This window comes from Procambarus clarkii, chromosome 63, assembly GCF_040958095.1.
Source record: "Procambarus clarkii isolate CNS0578487 chromosome 63, FALCON_Pclarkii_2.0, whole genome shotgun sequence".
Classification (NCBI taxonomy): domain Eukaryota; kingdom Metazoa; phylum Arthropoda; class Malacostraca; order Decapoda; family Cambaridae; genus Procambarus; species Procambarus clarkii.
Window position 1 is genome coordinate 20180311 of NC_091212.1, and position 16125 is coordinate 20196435.

Sequence of the window (16125 nt, forward strand, 5' to 3'; positions counted from 1 at the left end):
ACTTGAATTTCTCCACATTACTGGATTACCGAGATGGAGACTTTGGGGTAGAGGGGATGGAGGCGAGAATGATACGAGCCTCTCTTGCTGGCGGCGACCTGACCTAGGTTGATGTTGCTAAATTTACTAGTCACCTGCCCTCGACTAAGGAAGGGGATTTGATTCTTTACTCATACATGACGTTAAATAAATCTACATGCTTGACAACAGGTTACTTTAATACATGAATTACTCAAGTAATACTTTAAATACAAGAAGCTGGCGACCCGGCTTACCCATCCCTGCTCCAATCCCCTGGGAGATGACCCATGCTCGTCTCCAAGGTACAAAACTCTCTACTCCTGATTTCGTGAAACCACATCATCTGGGATTTTATAATATCTTACAAGCTACAGCAAGTTTGTTACAATGATGATGGAGATTTATCATGGGGTGTTTCATTCAGTAAGTATTAGATGTGTTTAGCTTGAATTTAGTCACATTGATCTTGCCTGTAATAACCTAGTAGAAGAGTTAGTTGTCTGTACATGCTCTCATCCAAAAAACATTTGTAAAGAGTGAAAAGTGTGAATGTATAATGTATACCTTAACTTTCAACCTCAACAACCAAAGAATCCTAACTTATTTGAGATGGAGCCAAGTTTAGAGTTGAAGTGTGCTGCCAGGAGGAAAGATTTTGGTCAATTGATAGAAGTGAAGCGAAGCAGATGATGTGTATTGCAACAGTATGTAGCCAAGGTGGATGGCATTCCTGTGAAAACACCAAATTGGGTTGTCTCAAAGTATAAGCAGTATGAAGTACCTGTTGTGTAAAGATCCAACATTTGTACTGGAGGAAGTGTGTTCGAGGACAGTACAGTAGTTGCTCGCCTGACAGTGGAGACAGATGATTTCAAGCAGGGATGCAGGACATGGGGCAATGAAGGGATTCAACAGGAAAGGCAGGAAAATCTTGGTTGTTAAGCATTCTCAAATTAGAAATATAGATGGCCTTTTATTCAAGAGATGCCCATAATAGAATGAGAGTTTTTTCCTGGGAGTGGCATAGGTGACGGGACAGGATGGACATTAATTTGGCTAGCAGTGGAAACATTGTCTGCCTCTGTTGGAGGGAATGATGATGGCAAAGGTAGAAGTTAGGAAATTTGATTCAAGTTAGGAAAAAATATGATTAGGAAAAAGGGAGGTAATCTTGCGATAATTTCGGGGCTTAGCGGCCCCGAAATGGACCGGCGGCCCGGTCCTCGACCAGGCCTCCGTTTTGTTACACCCCCAGGAAGCAGCCCGTAGCAGCTGTCTAACTCCTTGGTACCTATTTACTGCTAGGTAACAGGTGCATCAGGGTGAAAGAAACGTTTTGCCCATTTGTCTTCACCGGGGATTGAACCTGGAACCTCAGGACTACGAATCCGAAGTTCTGTCCACCCAGCTGTCAGGCTGGGTGGACATTGCCCTATACATATATCTGTCTCCCGTCCAGGCGGGAGAGGTATATATATATGTGGAGTTGTTCTGAGGTTCGTTGGTGGTGGTGGTGACAAGCTGTCGAGGGCAATTGGTATAAATTGCTAATTTCAAAGGGATTTTTCAGTTTTGAAATACCAGTCATCAACAACTGGGACTTGTTCATTGGCAAGAACATTGTGAGGGATAGTTTGCCTATCTATAGGACCACAGGATCACAAGTCCTGCGTGCTGTCCGCTCGGCCGACCGGCTCCAAAGAATGGTGCCCAACCACTTGTACGGTAGGGGATTGAACACCGACCTGCATGAACCAAGACCGTCGCTCTACCGTCAAGCCCAAGTGGTTGGGCTTGACGGTAACTTGACTATTTTTTATGATTAACTTAACTTGACTATTCCTTCACACCTTATAGTTACAATGTCAGCTAGTTACAGAGAAAGTGCTATTTCAAGAGCTATATATTTACAGTAAGTCATCATACATTAATGGTAGGTCTTATCGCTAATACATAATAGTTTGACCAATGGGGATATTACAGAGTCATAGGGGAGCTTCTGTTTATTATTAGTCCTCACAATACACTACTTGTTTCTGAATCTCATATGTCGTTCATCTACTGGAAGAGAAATGTGGGTACAGTGCAAGGATTTCAGGTAATTTATCCATGGTAATAAGATAGGTTGCCATATCATACAGAGTGAGCGTAGATTTATCTCTAAATGGCTAAATTTTACTACAAACCAAGATATAGTGTTCGAGTGTGTGTCCCTGTCTTTGTCCACACACTTTACACTTTACTTCATCTAGATCCCTATACAAGCCGAACTGCCAGAGATACTTGTAGCCAAGTCTTATACGAGCTGTGACAACATTTGTTAGTCTACTGACTTTGTTACTTGCCCCATACACATGTTTTACTTCACACATTTCATTGTGATGAACAATGAACCTGCTAGTTCCAGTTTGCACTGTTCTACTTTCTTCAAATTCATCTCGTCTAAGTTCTCGTCTAATGACACTTTTAAGGGACCTATTTGATAACTCAAGATTCCGTTCAATACTGTCTTTATTTACTGCAGCCTTAGCAAGGGCGTCAACTTTGTCATGTTCCTGCATGCCAATGTGAGAAGGAATCCACAACATTTTTATATTTACCCTCTTGCTAAGTATTCTTATAGATCTACGTCTAGCTTCCAAGACAAACACGTTATTACTTGATTGCAAACTGTTTATTGCTCGTAGTGAAGAAAGGGAGTCAGAAATAATTAAGCTGTTAACTTCAGTGTTGTCAATAATTTCGAGTGCTTCCAGTATTGCTACCAACTCGGCCTGCATTGTGGACGCCCAGTTACTAATTCGGATATGCCTTTGAATTGTGCTGCCATCGGGCTGATGAGCAATAACAGCACTTCCTGCCCTCCCTGTAGCTGTATTGAGTGATCCGTCAGTGTATATGGTCTGTGCACTGTTGTTTTCAGCTTGCATATTGTGAATGTGTTCTATGGTGCTTAATTTAGCAGCAAGCTGAGAATGAGGGTTGTTTGTGATGAGTTTCTTGGTGGGGTATGCAGGGGTCAGGATGTCAAAAGGTACTATCTGCCAGGGTGGAAGGAAGTGCTGTACTCTCTCATCTGTATATACATCGTGCAGTCCCATCATTTTAATATGAGTGGGTGTTCTTTGAATCCATTTAGACTCGCTAGTTCCATTTCGTATGTGTTCTAACAGTTCAACTGACACAATGTTGTTTTTGTTATCACACAGAAGCTTTAGTCCCACCATAAGATTAATTTCAAATATTCTATCTCTAATTCTAAGTATATTTAATTCTTTCCGCATGTTGAGAACTTTGGTAGTTATAGGACAGCCAAGTATAATTCTGAGTCTTCGTTTTGCATTTTTTCCAGTCTATCAATACTTTTGCCATTTTGCAGGACCAAAGCTGGTGCATGATAGTCTATCAGAGACCTTATATACGCTACATACATCATTCTTGCTATTCTAATATTAACACCATATTTCGGGCTGTACCCCACAACAGTTCTGAGAGCCCTCCAAGGGCTCTTGAAATAGCAAACAGATATTTATTTATTTATTTATTTATTTATTTATTTATTTATATACAAGAAGGTACATTGGGTTTGTGAGAATACATAGCATAGTATTTACAATCTTGTAAAGCCACTAGTACGCGCAGCGTTTCGAGCAGGTCCTTAATCTAACAGATACTTTTAAGTAGGAAAATTCTAGCAGAATTAATAAAATGATAACAGATACATTGCAAGAAAAAAATGAGATGAGAGAGATTAGTAAGTATTTTAAAGCACATTGGTATATTAAAGCTCTGATTGATTACATTGACAGCTTGATTGGTAATTTAAACAAGATTAATAGGCACCATACAGCAGATTGATAGCACATATAAGAAGACAGCATTGATCACAATGGTAAAGATGTTCGGATTGGGTACATAAAGATTGGGAGATTGGGTAGCAATAGATACAGTGCAATTTTAAAGCAACAACGTAAAAAAAAACTATGAAGATGAAATTAGGTACTTTTTAGTTTTGTTCTTGAATGACACAAAAGTTGAACAGCTTTTCAATTCATTAAGGAGTGAGTTCCATAGACTGGGTTCTTTTATTTGCATAGAGTGTTTACACAGATTAAGTTTGACTCTGGGGATATCAAAGAGATATTTATTTCTGGTGTGGTGATAATGGGTCCTATTACATCTGTCCAGGGAAAGTTTCAGAGCAGGATTGCATTTAAGAACAGGGTTTTGTAAATGTAGTTGACACAAGAGAATTTGTGGAGTTAGATTATGTTTAGCATGTTTAGGGAGTTAAACAAGGGGGCTGAGTGTTGTCTGAGAGCAGAATTTGTTATTATTCTGATAGAAGATTTTTGTTGGGTGATGATGGACTTGAAGTGGTTTGCAGTGGTTGAACCCCATGCACAGATACCATAAATAAGATAGGGATAGATTAGTGCATAATATAGAGAGATGAGAGCAGAGTTAGGTATATAATATCTGATTTTGGAGAGTATACCAACTGTTTTAGAGACTTTCTTAGTTATGTGTTGTATGTGGGTACTGAAGTTGAGTCTCTTGTCTAGGAATAAGCCAAGAAACTTTCCATCATTTTTATTACTAATGTTTACATTGTCTATCTGAAGCTGAATTGCATTTGTAGATTTGCTTCCAAATAAGATGTAGTAGGTCTTTTTTATGTTAAGTGTTAGTTTGTTGGTTGAATTATGTTTGTTGATATTATTGCACTAACGGAAACATGGATGAATCTAGAAAAAAATGAAAGGACTATTAGATGAATATCGAATTAAGGGATTTGACCAGACGAGAAGGGGGAGTAGCATTATATGGAGGGAAAGTTTAAAATGTAACTACTTGATAATGGTCCAGGACGGACCGAAACATTGTAGTCTCGTCTTCTGATGTGTGGTTTGGTTCTCATGTCTTCTCTTAAATTATAACGTCAAAGATTGGAGTCAAAACTGAGCCCCCCCCTCACACCTTATTTGGTTGAAATTTAATTCAAATAATCTAATAAAAGTTATATACAGGCTAACAAACTTTGACAATTGAAACAAAGGATATATGGAATGAAATTTTTAGACAAGAGCATCTATCCAATGGACACAATTTTCAAAAGTAATTTAATTCAACATTGAATTTGTTGCACTTCGATATTGTACCTGCTTGGATAGATCAATCTATTTATTGGTGATTTTAACTTTAGTTGAATAAGCTGAAATAAGACAGAATGCAGAAGTTGATTTCTTAGTGGATCATTGCTTCCCTGAACAACATATTAAATAGCTAACACAGAAAAATATAGTTTCACTTGCTATTATCTAATAGAGACAAATAAATAACCTTGAAATAGGGAGCGAGTTAGGGAACAGTGAATCAGATTTAATGTAACAATGGAATAGATATGCAAGGGAAACCTTTAGGTTGCCAGATTTCCACAAAGCCCGTTTTTTAGGGATTGATGAGCTAATTGGGAAGTTGGTTCCCAATTACAGTTGGTTCCATTCTCATGTCACAACTGGATCTTTGGTTCAATTTCCAGGCGTGACAGAAATGATTGGCCGCATTTCCTTTCACTTAATGCCACCGTTCACCTAGTAGTGAATTACAGTCTGAGTTAGGCAACCGTAGTGGGGCTGCATCATTGGGGAAACCTTAGTACAAGATTTATGTATGTACACTAAGAAGGGTACCCAGAATAGTTTGCCTGAGCCCTCTTCTTTTCCCCTCCCCCTCCCACATCCCCACCTTCCCAATCTTTTTGCCTTTCCTGACCCCTCCCCATCTCTCTCCTTCCCCATTTCTCACTTCTCTTCACCCTCCCACTATTCTCCCCTCCAACCTTGAACTGATAGACATTTCCATTTATTTATATTGAAGGGGTACCCAGCTTCACCCGGGCCTTTTCCATCCTTGCCCATCTTCCCCACTCTTCATCCCTCATCCTCTCCGTCCCTTCCCTTGTCTTACCCCCTTAATTTTCCCTCAAGTAGCTCTGAAACAACTTTATGGGTCTGATGAATGCTTTTCTTTTTACTTTTTTTCATTTTTCTTGTAATTAAAAACTCGGTGGAAATTGCATTACATATTTCACATTTGACTGAAAATGGCCTGGGATCTTAAAGCATTTATGTTGGCTTACCCAGAGCAGCCCATGTGTATCCCGCACTCCAGACCATTTTTCCTGTAAATTTATGTGAGGCGAGTCTGAGGCATCTGGCCTCCAACTTTGGATAGACATTCTCTCATAATATAATTAAGGGGTACTTGGTATTGCCCGGGTCTGTCCCCCATCTATGTAACTATGCATTTATCCATCCATCTATATGTATCCACATCTCCATCTATCTATGCACTCTACTTATTCATTTATCTCCCCCCCCCCCCCCCCACTTCCCACTTCCTTTTAAAAAAATATATTATGGACCACTAAAACAACTATGGATTAAAGAATTATAATACAGTATTATTTTATTTATTTATTTATATATATACAAGAAGGTACATTGGGATTGGTGATGATACATAGCATAGTAATTACATTCTTGTAAAGCCACTATAGTACGCGCAGCATTTCGGGCAGGTCCTTAATCTAAGAAAATTTTAAGTACATACATACATACATACAATGCCTAAAGCCACTATTACGCAAAGCGTTTCGGGCAGGAAAAACACTGAGACTAAAACTTAATACTAATTGAGATTAAAGCATAAATTGTGTTGAGAAAAAAATGAAAAAAGGGGGGGGGGGAAACATGGCAGAAAAAAAGCAAAAATACAATTTGGTCAACAAACAACATTGTTTCAAGTAGTAGACAGGGCTTGACATTTTGGGGGGTGAGGTAGGTTACACGGAGTTAATAAGGTAGTACTTTGTTTTTATCTTAAACTGGTTGGGAGAGGTACAGTCTTTAACATAATTGGGAAGGTCGTTCCACATTCTGGGTCCCTTGATTTGTAAAGCATTTCTAGTTTGATTAAGTCGTACTCTTGGAATATCAAATAGGTATTTGTTTCTGGTGTGGTGCTCATGTGATCTGTTACAACCTTCTAGGAAGCTTTTAAGGTCAGGATTGACATTACAGTTCAGCGTTTTATATATATATATATATAAAATACACATGAAAGGATGTGCAGTGACTTAATATCTAACATATTCAGAGATTTGAGTAAGGGTACCGAGTGATGTCTGGGGCCAGAGTTGGATATTGTCCTAACAGCAGCTTTGTGTTGAGTAATTAGAGAACGTAAATGGTTTTGGGTAGTAGAACCCCAAGCACAAATACCATAGTTGAGATAAGGATAGATGAGGGAGTAATAGAATGTCACCAGGGCAGGGCGAGGTACACAATATCTGATCTTAGAAAGAATGCCAACAGTTTTTGAAACTTTTTTTGATATATTTAGAATGTGTCCCTGGAAATTCAGTTTGCGGTCAATGAAAACGCCAAGGAATTTGCCATCTACTTTGTTACAAATTTGGGTATTGTTAATCCTGAGATTTATTTGATTTGAGGATTTATTGCCAAACAAAATATAGAAAGTTTTGTCAATATTGAGGGTGAGTTTGTTGGCAGTTAGCCAAAGATGGACTTTATTTAGCTCAGTATTTACTGTGGCATTTAGAGCAAGGGGGTCAGGACTGGAGTAAATGAAGGTTGTGTCGTCAGCAAATAGAATTAGTTTGAGATGTTGGAAGGTATTTGGAAGGTCATTAATGTAGATGAGAAAGATGGATGAGATGAGAAAGATGGTATTAACAAATGTTAATGACGCTCCATATTTCACACTAGACTCCATGAAAATGGCCGACTGGTGTCATAGCCTACTGGGAGGCTAATATTTCTTGAGGAGTATTTTCTTCTTCTTTAGAAGAATATTTCTTTAGTCTCCGTGGTGTAGTGGTAAGACACTCGCCTGGCGTTCCGTGAGCGCTTTGTCAAGCGTTCGTATCCTGGCCGGGGAGGATTTACTGGGCGCAAATCCTTAACTGTAGCCTCTGTTTAACTCAACAGTAAAATGGGTACTTGGTTGTAACAACAATTCTTCGCGGCGGGGATCGTATTCCAGGGACCTGCCCGAAACGCTACGCGTACTAGTGGCTGTACAAGAATGTAACAATTCTTGTATATATCTAAAAAAAAAATCGTCTTGGTACTACCCCGACCAAGTGACCAGTGTGACCAGTGTGACCAGTGTGACCAGTGTGACCAGTGTGACCAGTGTGACCAGTACCCGGAACCATTTTCCCTACGAAGTTGGGCGAGACTAACTCCAAGTGTCTGTCTTCCATCTGTGGACACGCTTTCTTAGTGATAATTGCAAACTACAAAAAATTGGGAGGGAAATAAATTCAGAAGAATCAAAATCACTTCCAGATAATTTAGATACAGTTTGCAGTGGACGAAAGATTGACGGATGCAATCTTATTTTGACAAATTTAGGGTTATAAATTTTGTCAGTTTACAATAAAGTAATATGCCTCACACTGAATATTATTAGGCACTAGCTGTACCCGGTCACGCGTTGCTGTCTCTCAGTCCTCTCCACCATCCCCCCCCCCCTACACCGTCCCATCATCCTCCCAACTATTCCCCACTCCCCCGTCCCCTCGCCCCCCCCTCCTCTGTCCCCCTTGTCCTCCCAACTATTCCCCACTTCCCCGTCCCCTCGCCCCCCCCTCCTCTGTCCCCCTTGTCCTCCCAACTATTCCCCACTCCACCGTCCCCTCGTCCCCCCCACCATCTCTCACTCCTTTGTCCTCTCATCCTTCCTACTATTCCCCCCCTCCCCCATCCCCACCATCCCCCATCCCCTGCCCCCCCACCATTCTCCATTCCCCTCTCCCCCCGTCCCCACCATCCCCAACTCCTCTGTCCCCTCGTCCTCCCCACCATCCCCCACTCCCGTCCCCTCGTCCTCCCTGTAACACGGGGAGGGTTTCTCAACTAATCTTTCCTTCTACTCCCCCCTCTACCCGTATTCTTACTCTTTATATCTCTACAAGGGACTCCAAAACTTTTACCAAAGCCAACTCCACGCCACGTGGTCCTAAGACGATTGACCGACTTAGGATTCTACAACCCGTATGACGTGACCTAGGCTTTGAGCAAAACCCTAGAGTCGCCTCCGCCGCCACCACCAGACCAGTAACACAGCAATGATCGAGGTCTGGATCGATCATGCGAATTAATCAACCTTGGGGCTTGATCCCCACTATAACCGATGACCTTGAGTGTGGAATAAATTACACGGTAATGATGAATTCCGATTCGATGTTAGAGTCGGCGCCCAATACAACTCTGCCTCGTGTGGACCACGTGACCAGGACAAGTAAACATAAAAAAATGGAAACAATAAAAATGCAAATTATTAACTAATTAATTTATTAAAAGAAAAACTAAAACAAAATCTAAATATGTTCACTCCCTGTCACTTTAACACTCCCTACTTGACCTGAATGGCAAATGAGAAGACTATCCCTATAATTAACAATAGCAACTATACCTTGGGCGACCAGCTCTAGATGTTGGGGTGGTCTTGGGGAGAGGTAAGATGGTTGACCTCTCCCAGTTGATCTGGTGTCCACACTGATCTGTCCTCGTCTGGTCTAGCCCAGACTAGAGCATTGTATTGTTCTGCATAGACTAAGTTTTACCAAGTTACTTAGCCAGGTTTAAGTTATAACAATTAACCTCTGTTGTACTTAATTGATCCAGACTGGTTAAATTATTTTACTGAAATTAAATTACACAAGCATCTAACGGCAGAGCTGTTCCCGATCCCCAAAATGGTTAATTGAACTTTGAGAAATAGTAGACATGTCAACCCTGATGACCTCTGACCGCCGGTCACTCCGCCTTACAACTTAGATCTGATTCGTGACGTCACTGATGGTGACTTAAACTCTATAATTAGAATACTCTTGATATTATAACCAGGAATATTATACAATACAATTTTAATACAAAATGAATAAAGGCTAATTTCTCTAAATTACTGAATACTATAGGATGATTCATTATACGCAACTATGAACAGAGACGCCCGCCATTTGTGACTCAGACCTGCTAATCCCCAGGGGAACGTGCGTTGTTGAGATCAGGTCCTTACACGAAAATTCTGGAACCTTCTGGAATAATTCTTACAACAGCCTAGTTTGTTACAACCCCCCCGCACAAGCACTTAGTAAACCTTGTTAATTTGTTAAAAATCACGAGGTTTAGTATCCAAACCCACAATTCAACTCATGCCACAAACAAAAGCTAACCTAACTAATAAAATTTGACAAATATTTGAGTGTCCAACATCAACATGTTTAAATTCATAAATTTCTCAGCTGTCAACTGACAGCAATCCTCTAACATCAGGAAACATACATCCTATCCTTACTGACATAGCTAAATAACATGGCCCTACTCTACCATCAAAGACTAGCTATTAAACTCTCTTGGCTCTTCACTAGCCAAGTCCATGTGTCCTCTAGAGCCGGCCACACCGTGCTCAAACATAAACATTAAAGTTATATCTTCAGACTGAACTTTCAGTCATCCGGGAGCGTACTACGGAACTATCAGGTTCACATCCGTGTACTAACCACTCCCCATGAATGTCAACCTTGACATGCTAAGGAACACACCTAACGTTTATTACATGTATCTAAAAATAAAAAAAAATTCCTATACTATATCATACTATACTATACTATACTATACATACTATACTATATTCCTATACTATACTATATCCCACCGCTGCCACCATTGTAACACGGGGAGGGTTTCTCAACTAATCTTTCCTTCTACTCTCCCTCTACCCGTATTCTTACTCTTTATATCTCTACAAGGGACTCCAAAACTTTTACCAAAGCCAACTCCACGCCACGTGGTCCTAAGACGATTGACCGACTTAGGATTCTACAACCAGTATGACGTGACCTAGGCTTTGAGCAAAACCCTAGAGTCGCCTCCGCCGCCACCACCAGACCAGTAACAGCAATGATCGAGGTCTGGATCGATAATGCGAATTAATCAACCTTGGGGCTTGATCCCCACTATAACCGATGACCTTGAGTGTGGAATAAATTACACGGTAATGATGAATTCCGATTCGATGTTAGAATCGGCGCCCAATACAACTCTGCCTCATGTGGACCACGTGACCAGGACAAGTAAACATAAAAAAAATGGAAACAATAAAAATGCAAATTATTAACTAATTAATTTATTAAAAGAAAAACTAAAACAAAATCTAAATATGTTCACTCCCTGTCACTTTAACACTCCCTACTTGACCTGAATGGCAAATGAGAAGACTATCCCTATAATTAACAATAGCAACTATACCTTGGGCGACCAGCTCTAGATGTTGGGGTGGTCTTGGGGAGAGGTAAGATGATTGACCTCTCCCAGTTGATCTGGTGTCCACAATGATCTGTCCTCGTCTGGTCTAGCCCAGACTAGAGCATTGTATTGTTCCGCATAGACTAAGTTTTACCAAGTTACTTAGCCAGGTTTAAGTTATAACAATTAACCTCTGTTGTACTTAACTGATCCAGACTGGTTAAATTATTTTACTGAAATTAAATTACACAAGCATCTAACGGCAGAGCTGTTCCCGATCCCCAAAATGGTTAATTGAACTTTGAGAAATAGTAGACATGTCAACCCTGATGACCTCTGACCGCCGGTCACTCCACCTTACAACTTAGATCTGATTCGTGACGTCACTGATGGTGACTTAAACTCTATAATTAGAATACTCTTGATATTATAACCAGGAATATTATACAATACAATTTTAATACAAAATGAATAAAGGCTAATTTCTCTAAATTACTGAATACTATAGGATGATTCATTATACGCAACTATGAACAGAGACGCCCGCCATTTGTGACTCAGACCTGCTAATCCCCAGGGGAACGTGCGTTGTTGAGGTCAGGTCCTTACACGAAAATTCTGGAACCTTCTGGAATAATTCTTACAACAGCCTAGTTTGTTACATCCCCACCATCCCCCACTCCCGTCCCCTCGTCTTCCCCTCCATCCCCCACTCCCTCGTCCTATGCATTCCCAAATGATCTGATGTTCCCATCACTGAAATATAAGAAAAAAGTTAAAAAAAAACGAAATGAAAAACAATGAAAAAAATAAAAAATAAACTATACTCATGAAATGAACGGTATGGTAAACAAAACAGCTCAATTCCAACGCAATCTCACACAAAATATTTAAATAAAAATAAAAATAAATAAAAATCTATAAAAATTAAATTTATCAATTAAATCAGAAACATTGAAATGGACTGCTACGTAACATTACACAGATGCATATAGAAGCAAACTTGGCATCTGACAGCTTCACTTACTTCACAGATGGATCAGTAGACCAGCAGGGACAAGAAACTAGAGATGCAGTTAAAGCAGGAAACTCTGTAAATAGTTGGAGGCTCTCAAATGGGTGTTCGACTTTACAAACAGAGATGCTAGCAATTCAAAAGGCTGTTGAACATGCTCTTGCTGAACACTGACAACATGTTATCATACATACAGATTCGAGAACCGCCATTGAAACCTTGTAATGAGAACACATACGTGATAACATCCATCTGATCACAAATGTCATATCATTACTGCAAACATTCAAACGACAAGGCTGACGGGTACTTATCAACTGGGTTATCTTCTTCAGGTTATCTTGAGATGATTTCGGGGCTTTTTATAGTGTCCCCGCGGCCCGGTCCTCGACCAGGCCTCCACCCCCCAGGAAGCAGCCCGTGACAGCTGACTAACACCCAGGTACCTATTTTACTGCTAGGTAACAGGGGCATAGGGTGAAAGAAACTCTGCCCATTGTTTCTCGCCGGCGCCTGGGATCGAACCCAGGACCATAGCAACAGATGGTGCTGTTTAAAAAAAATGGTTTTGCCTATCACAGGTGTGTCATCTATACTTATACTCACAAAATGAACAATATGGTAAATAACACAGCTCAATTCCAACTCAATGTCACACAAAATATTTAAATAAAAAAATATTATATAAATATAAATAGATAAAAATCTATAAAAAATTCAATTTATCAATGCAATTGGAAACATTAAAATAGAATCGTAACTTATTTAGTATAGCGTGTGTGTTGCTATTACGTGCAACAGATGGCGCTGGATATGAAAAAGAGCATGTTTTTACCTGTCACCAATGTGGCATCTATATAGTAGGTATAAAGACACGCAGCGTATGTGAATGCAACGTTGTGTCAAAATTTCAAAACAATCGGTGAAGAACTTTCGGAGATTAGTGATTTTGAACAAACGAACATTTACATTTTTATTTATATAGATTAGAAACCAGCTGGAAGCCCAGAGAAGGTTTGGTTAAGTGTTGGGCTTAAGGCCTATCGACCTCTTGGAGGGTTACTGTAAGCAGTCCCTTCTCACCAGCGTCCCCAACGTCAAAAAACTGTCGTACTAAAGTGCTTTATCCTAACCTACCAGAGGACCCACGAACTGAAAACTGGACAGTACGTGAATCTCGTGCTATTAGGAGGACGTGCTATTAGGAGGACGTGCTATTAGGAGGACGGGTTGCAGTCACCACGGACGCCACTGACCAACCAGCAAGCCTGCCTTACTCTTGAACATGGTCGATGAATAAAATACACAGAAGTGTTTATACAGTAAGAAATGAAATTTCATTCACGTTGTAAATATTCCACGAGACACTTTATCTTGGAGAAATTGGGAGTTAGGAGACACGGACGGACGTGTTTAATGGGGGTTCAGGGCCCATTTGCCAACAGCGGTCCGGTCACCTAATTATTTTTCAATAATTAACTGCGTTTGATTTACTATATTTCATCATAATGAGTTGCTTTTGAACAGCGGTTACCTATGACAGTTTTTTATCGCAAAGGATCGCAATCATGGGGAAGATTGTAGGACAGCCTCGCCTAAACTCACTCTACTCCCCATTTATCAAATAAAATAAAATCATATGTATATTCAGATAAAAGTACATACATACAAGATGAGTTACAAACATAATGTTGGATTTCAAGATAGAGCTAATATATTCAATGCCTAAAGCCACTAATACCCACTTAATTCATAAGTTATACGCCCCATATCAATCCTGATAGCTAGGCGTTACAAGGTTGGTGATCTAGTTTCAGTGCTAGTAAACAACCTAGTTACAATTTTTGTTGCTTTAGTCAGGGTAGCTTGTTGGAGAGCAAGAACATACCAAAGACAAAACTAGTGCACGAGCTGAGGCTGTCGATAGGTGCCACAGCTTATTGCAGAGATAGCCGAGGGTGCTGGATAGTACCCGAGGGTGTAGGGAGGTGGCCGAGGGTGTTGGATAGTACCCGAGGGTGTAGGGAGGTGGCCGAGGGTGCTGGATAGTACCCGAGGGTGTAGGGAGGTGGCCGAGGGTGTTGGATAGTACCCGAGGGTGTAGGGAGGTGGCAGAGGGTGCTGGATAGTACCCGAGGGTGTAGGGAGGTGGCCGAGGGTGTTGAATAGTACCTGAGAGTGTAGGGAGGTGGCCGAGGGTGCTGGATAGTACCCGAGGGTGTAGGGAGGTGGCCGAGGGTGTTGTATAGTACCCAAGGGTGTAGGGAGGTGGCCGAGGGTGTTGTATAGTACCCAAGGGTGTAGGGAGGTGGCCGAGGGTGTTGTATAGTACCCAAGGGTGTAGGGAGGTGGCCGAGGGTGTTGTATAGTACCCAAGGGTGTAGGGAGGTGGCCGAGGGTGTAGGGAGGTGGCCGAGGGTGTTGGATAGTACCCGAGGGTGTAGGGAGGTGGCCGAGGGTGTTAGATAGTACCCGAGGGTGTAGGTAGGTGGCCGAGGGTGTTGGATAGTACCCGAGGGTGTAGGTAGGTGGCCGAGGGTGCTGGATAGTACCCGAGGGTGTAGGGATGTGGCCGAGGGTGTTGTATAGTACCCAAGGGTGTAGGGAGATGGCCGAGGGTGTTGGATAGTACCCAAGGGTGTAGGGAGGTGGCCGAGGGTGTTGGATAGTACCCAAGGGTGTAGGGAGGTGGCCAAGGGTGTTGGATAGAACCCGAGGGTGTAGGGAGGTGGCCGAGGGTGTTGGATAGCACCCGAGGGTGTAGGGATGTGGCCGAGGGTGTTGTATAGTACCCAAGGGTGTAGGGAGGTGGCCGAGGGTGTTGGATAGTACCCAAGGGTGTAGGGAGGTGGCCAAGGGTGTTGGATAGAACCCGAGGGTGTAGGGAGGTGGCCGAGGGTGTTGGATAGTACCCGAGGGTGTAGGGAGGTGGCCGAGGGTGTTGGATAGTACCCGAGGGTGTAGGGAGGTGGCCGAGGGTGTTGGATAGTACCCGAGGGTGTTGGATAGTACCCGACGGTGTAGGGAGGTGGCCGAGAGTGTTGGATAGTACCCGAGGGTGTAAGGAGGTGGCCGAGGGTGTTGGATAGAACCCGAGGGTGTAGGTAGGTGGTCGAGGGTGTTGGATAGTACCCGAGGGTGTAAGGAGGTGGCCGAGGGTGTTGGATAGTACCCGAGGGTGTAGGGAGGTGGCCGAGGGTGTTGGATAGTACCAGAGGGTGTAGGGAGGTGGCCGAGGGTGTTGGATAGTAACCGAGGGTGTAGGGGGGTGGCCGAGGGTGTTGGATAGTACCTGAGGGTGTAGGGAGGTGGCCGAGGGTGTTGGATAGTACCTGAGGGTGTAAGGAGGTGGCCGTGGGTGTTGGATGGTTTCTGAGGGTGTAGGGAGATGGCAGAGGGTGTTGGATGATACCTGAGGGTGTAGGGAGGTGGCGGAGGGTGTAGGGAGGTAGCCGAGGGTGTTGGATGATTCCTGAGGGTGTAGGGAGGTGGCCGAGGGTGTAGGGAGGTGGCTGAGGGTGTAGGGAGGTGGCCGAGGGTGTTGGATAATTCCTGAGGGTGTAAGGAGGTGGCCGAGGGTGTTGGATAGTACCTGAGGGTGTAGGGAGGTGGCCGAGGGTGTTGGATAGTACCCGAGGGTGTAGGGAGGTGGCAGAGGGTGTAGGGAGGTGGCAGAGGGTGTAGGGAGGTGGCCGAGGGTGTTGGATAATACCTGAGGGTGTAAGGAGGTGGCCGAGGGTGTTGCAT

General features: G+C 42.4%; 1 protein-coding gene across 1 annotated transcript; it reads right to left on the reverse strand.

Moving 5' to 3' along the window:
- Positions 1-14277: 14277 nt before the first annotated feature.
- LOC123769627 (mucin-2-like) lies at positions 14278-16125 on the reverse strand. The gene has a single exon (XM_045760865.2). It carries the CDS (start codon positions 16123-16125, stop codon positions 14278-14280), a length of 1848 nt encoding a protein of 615 aa, XP_045616821.2.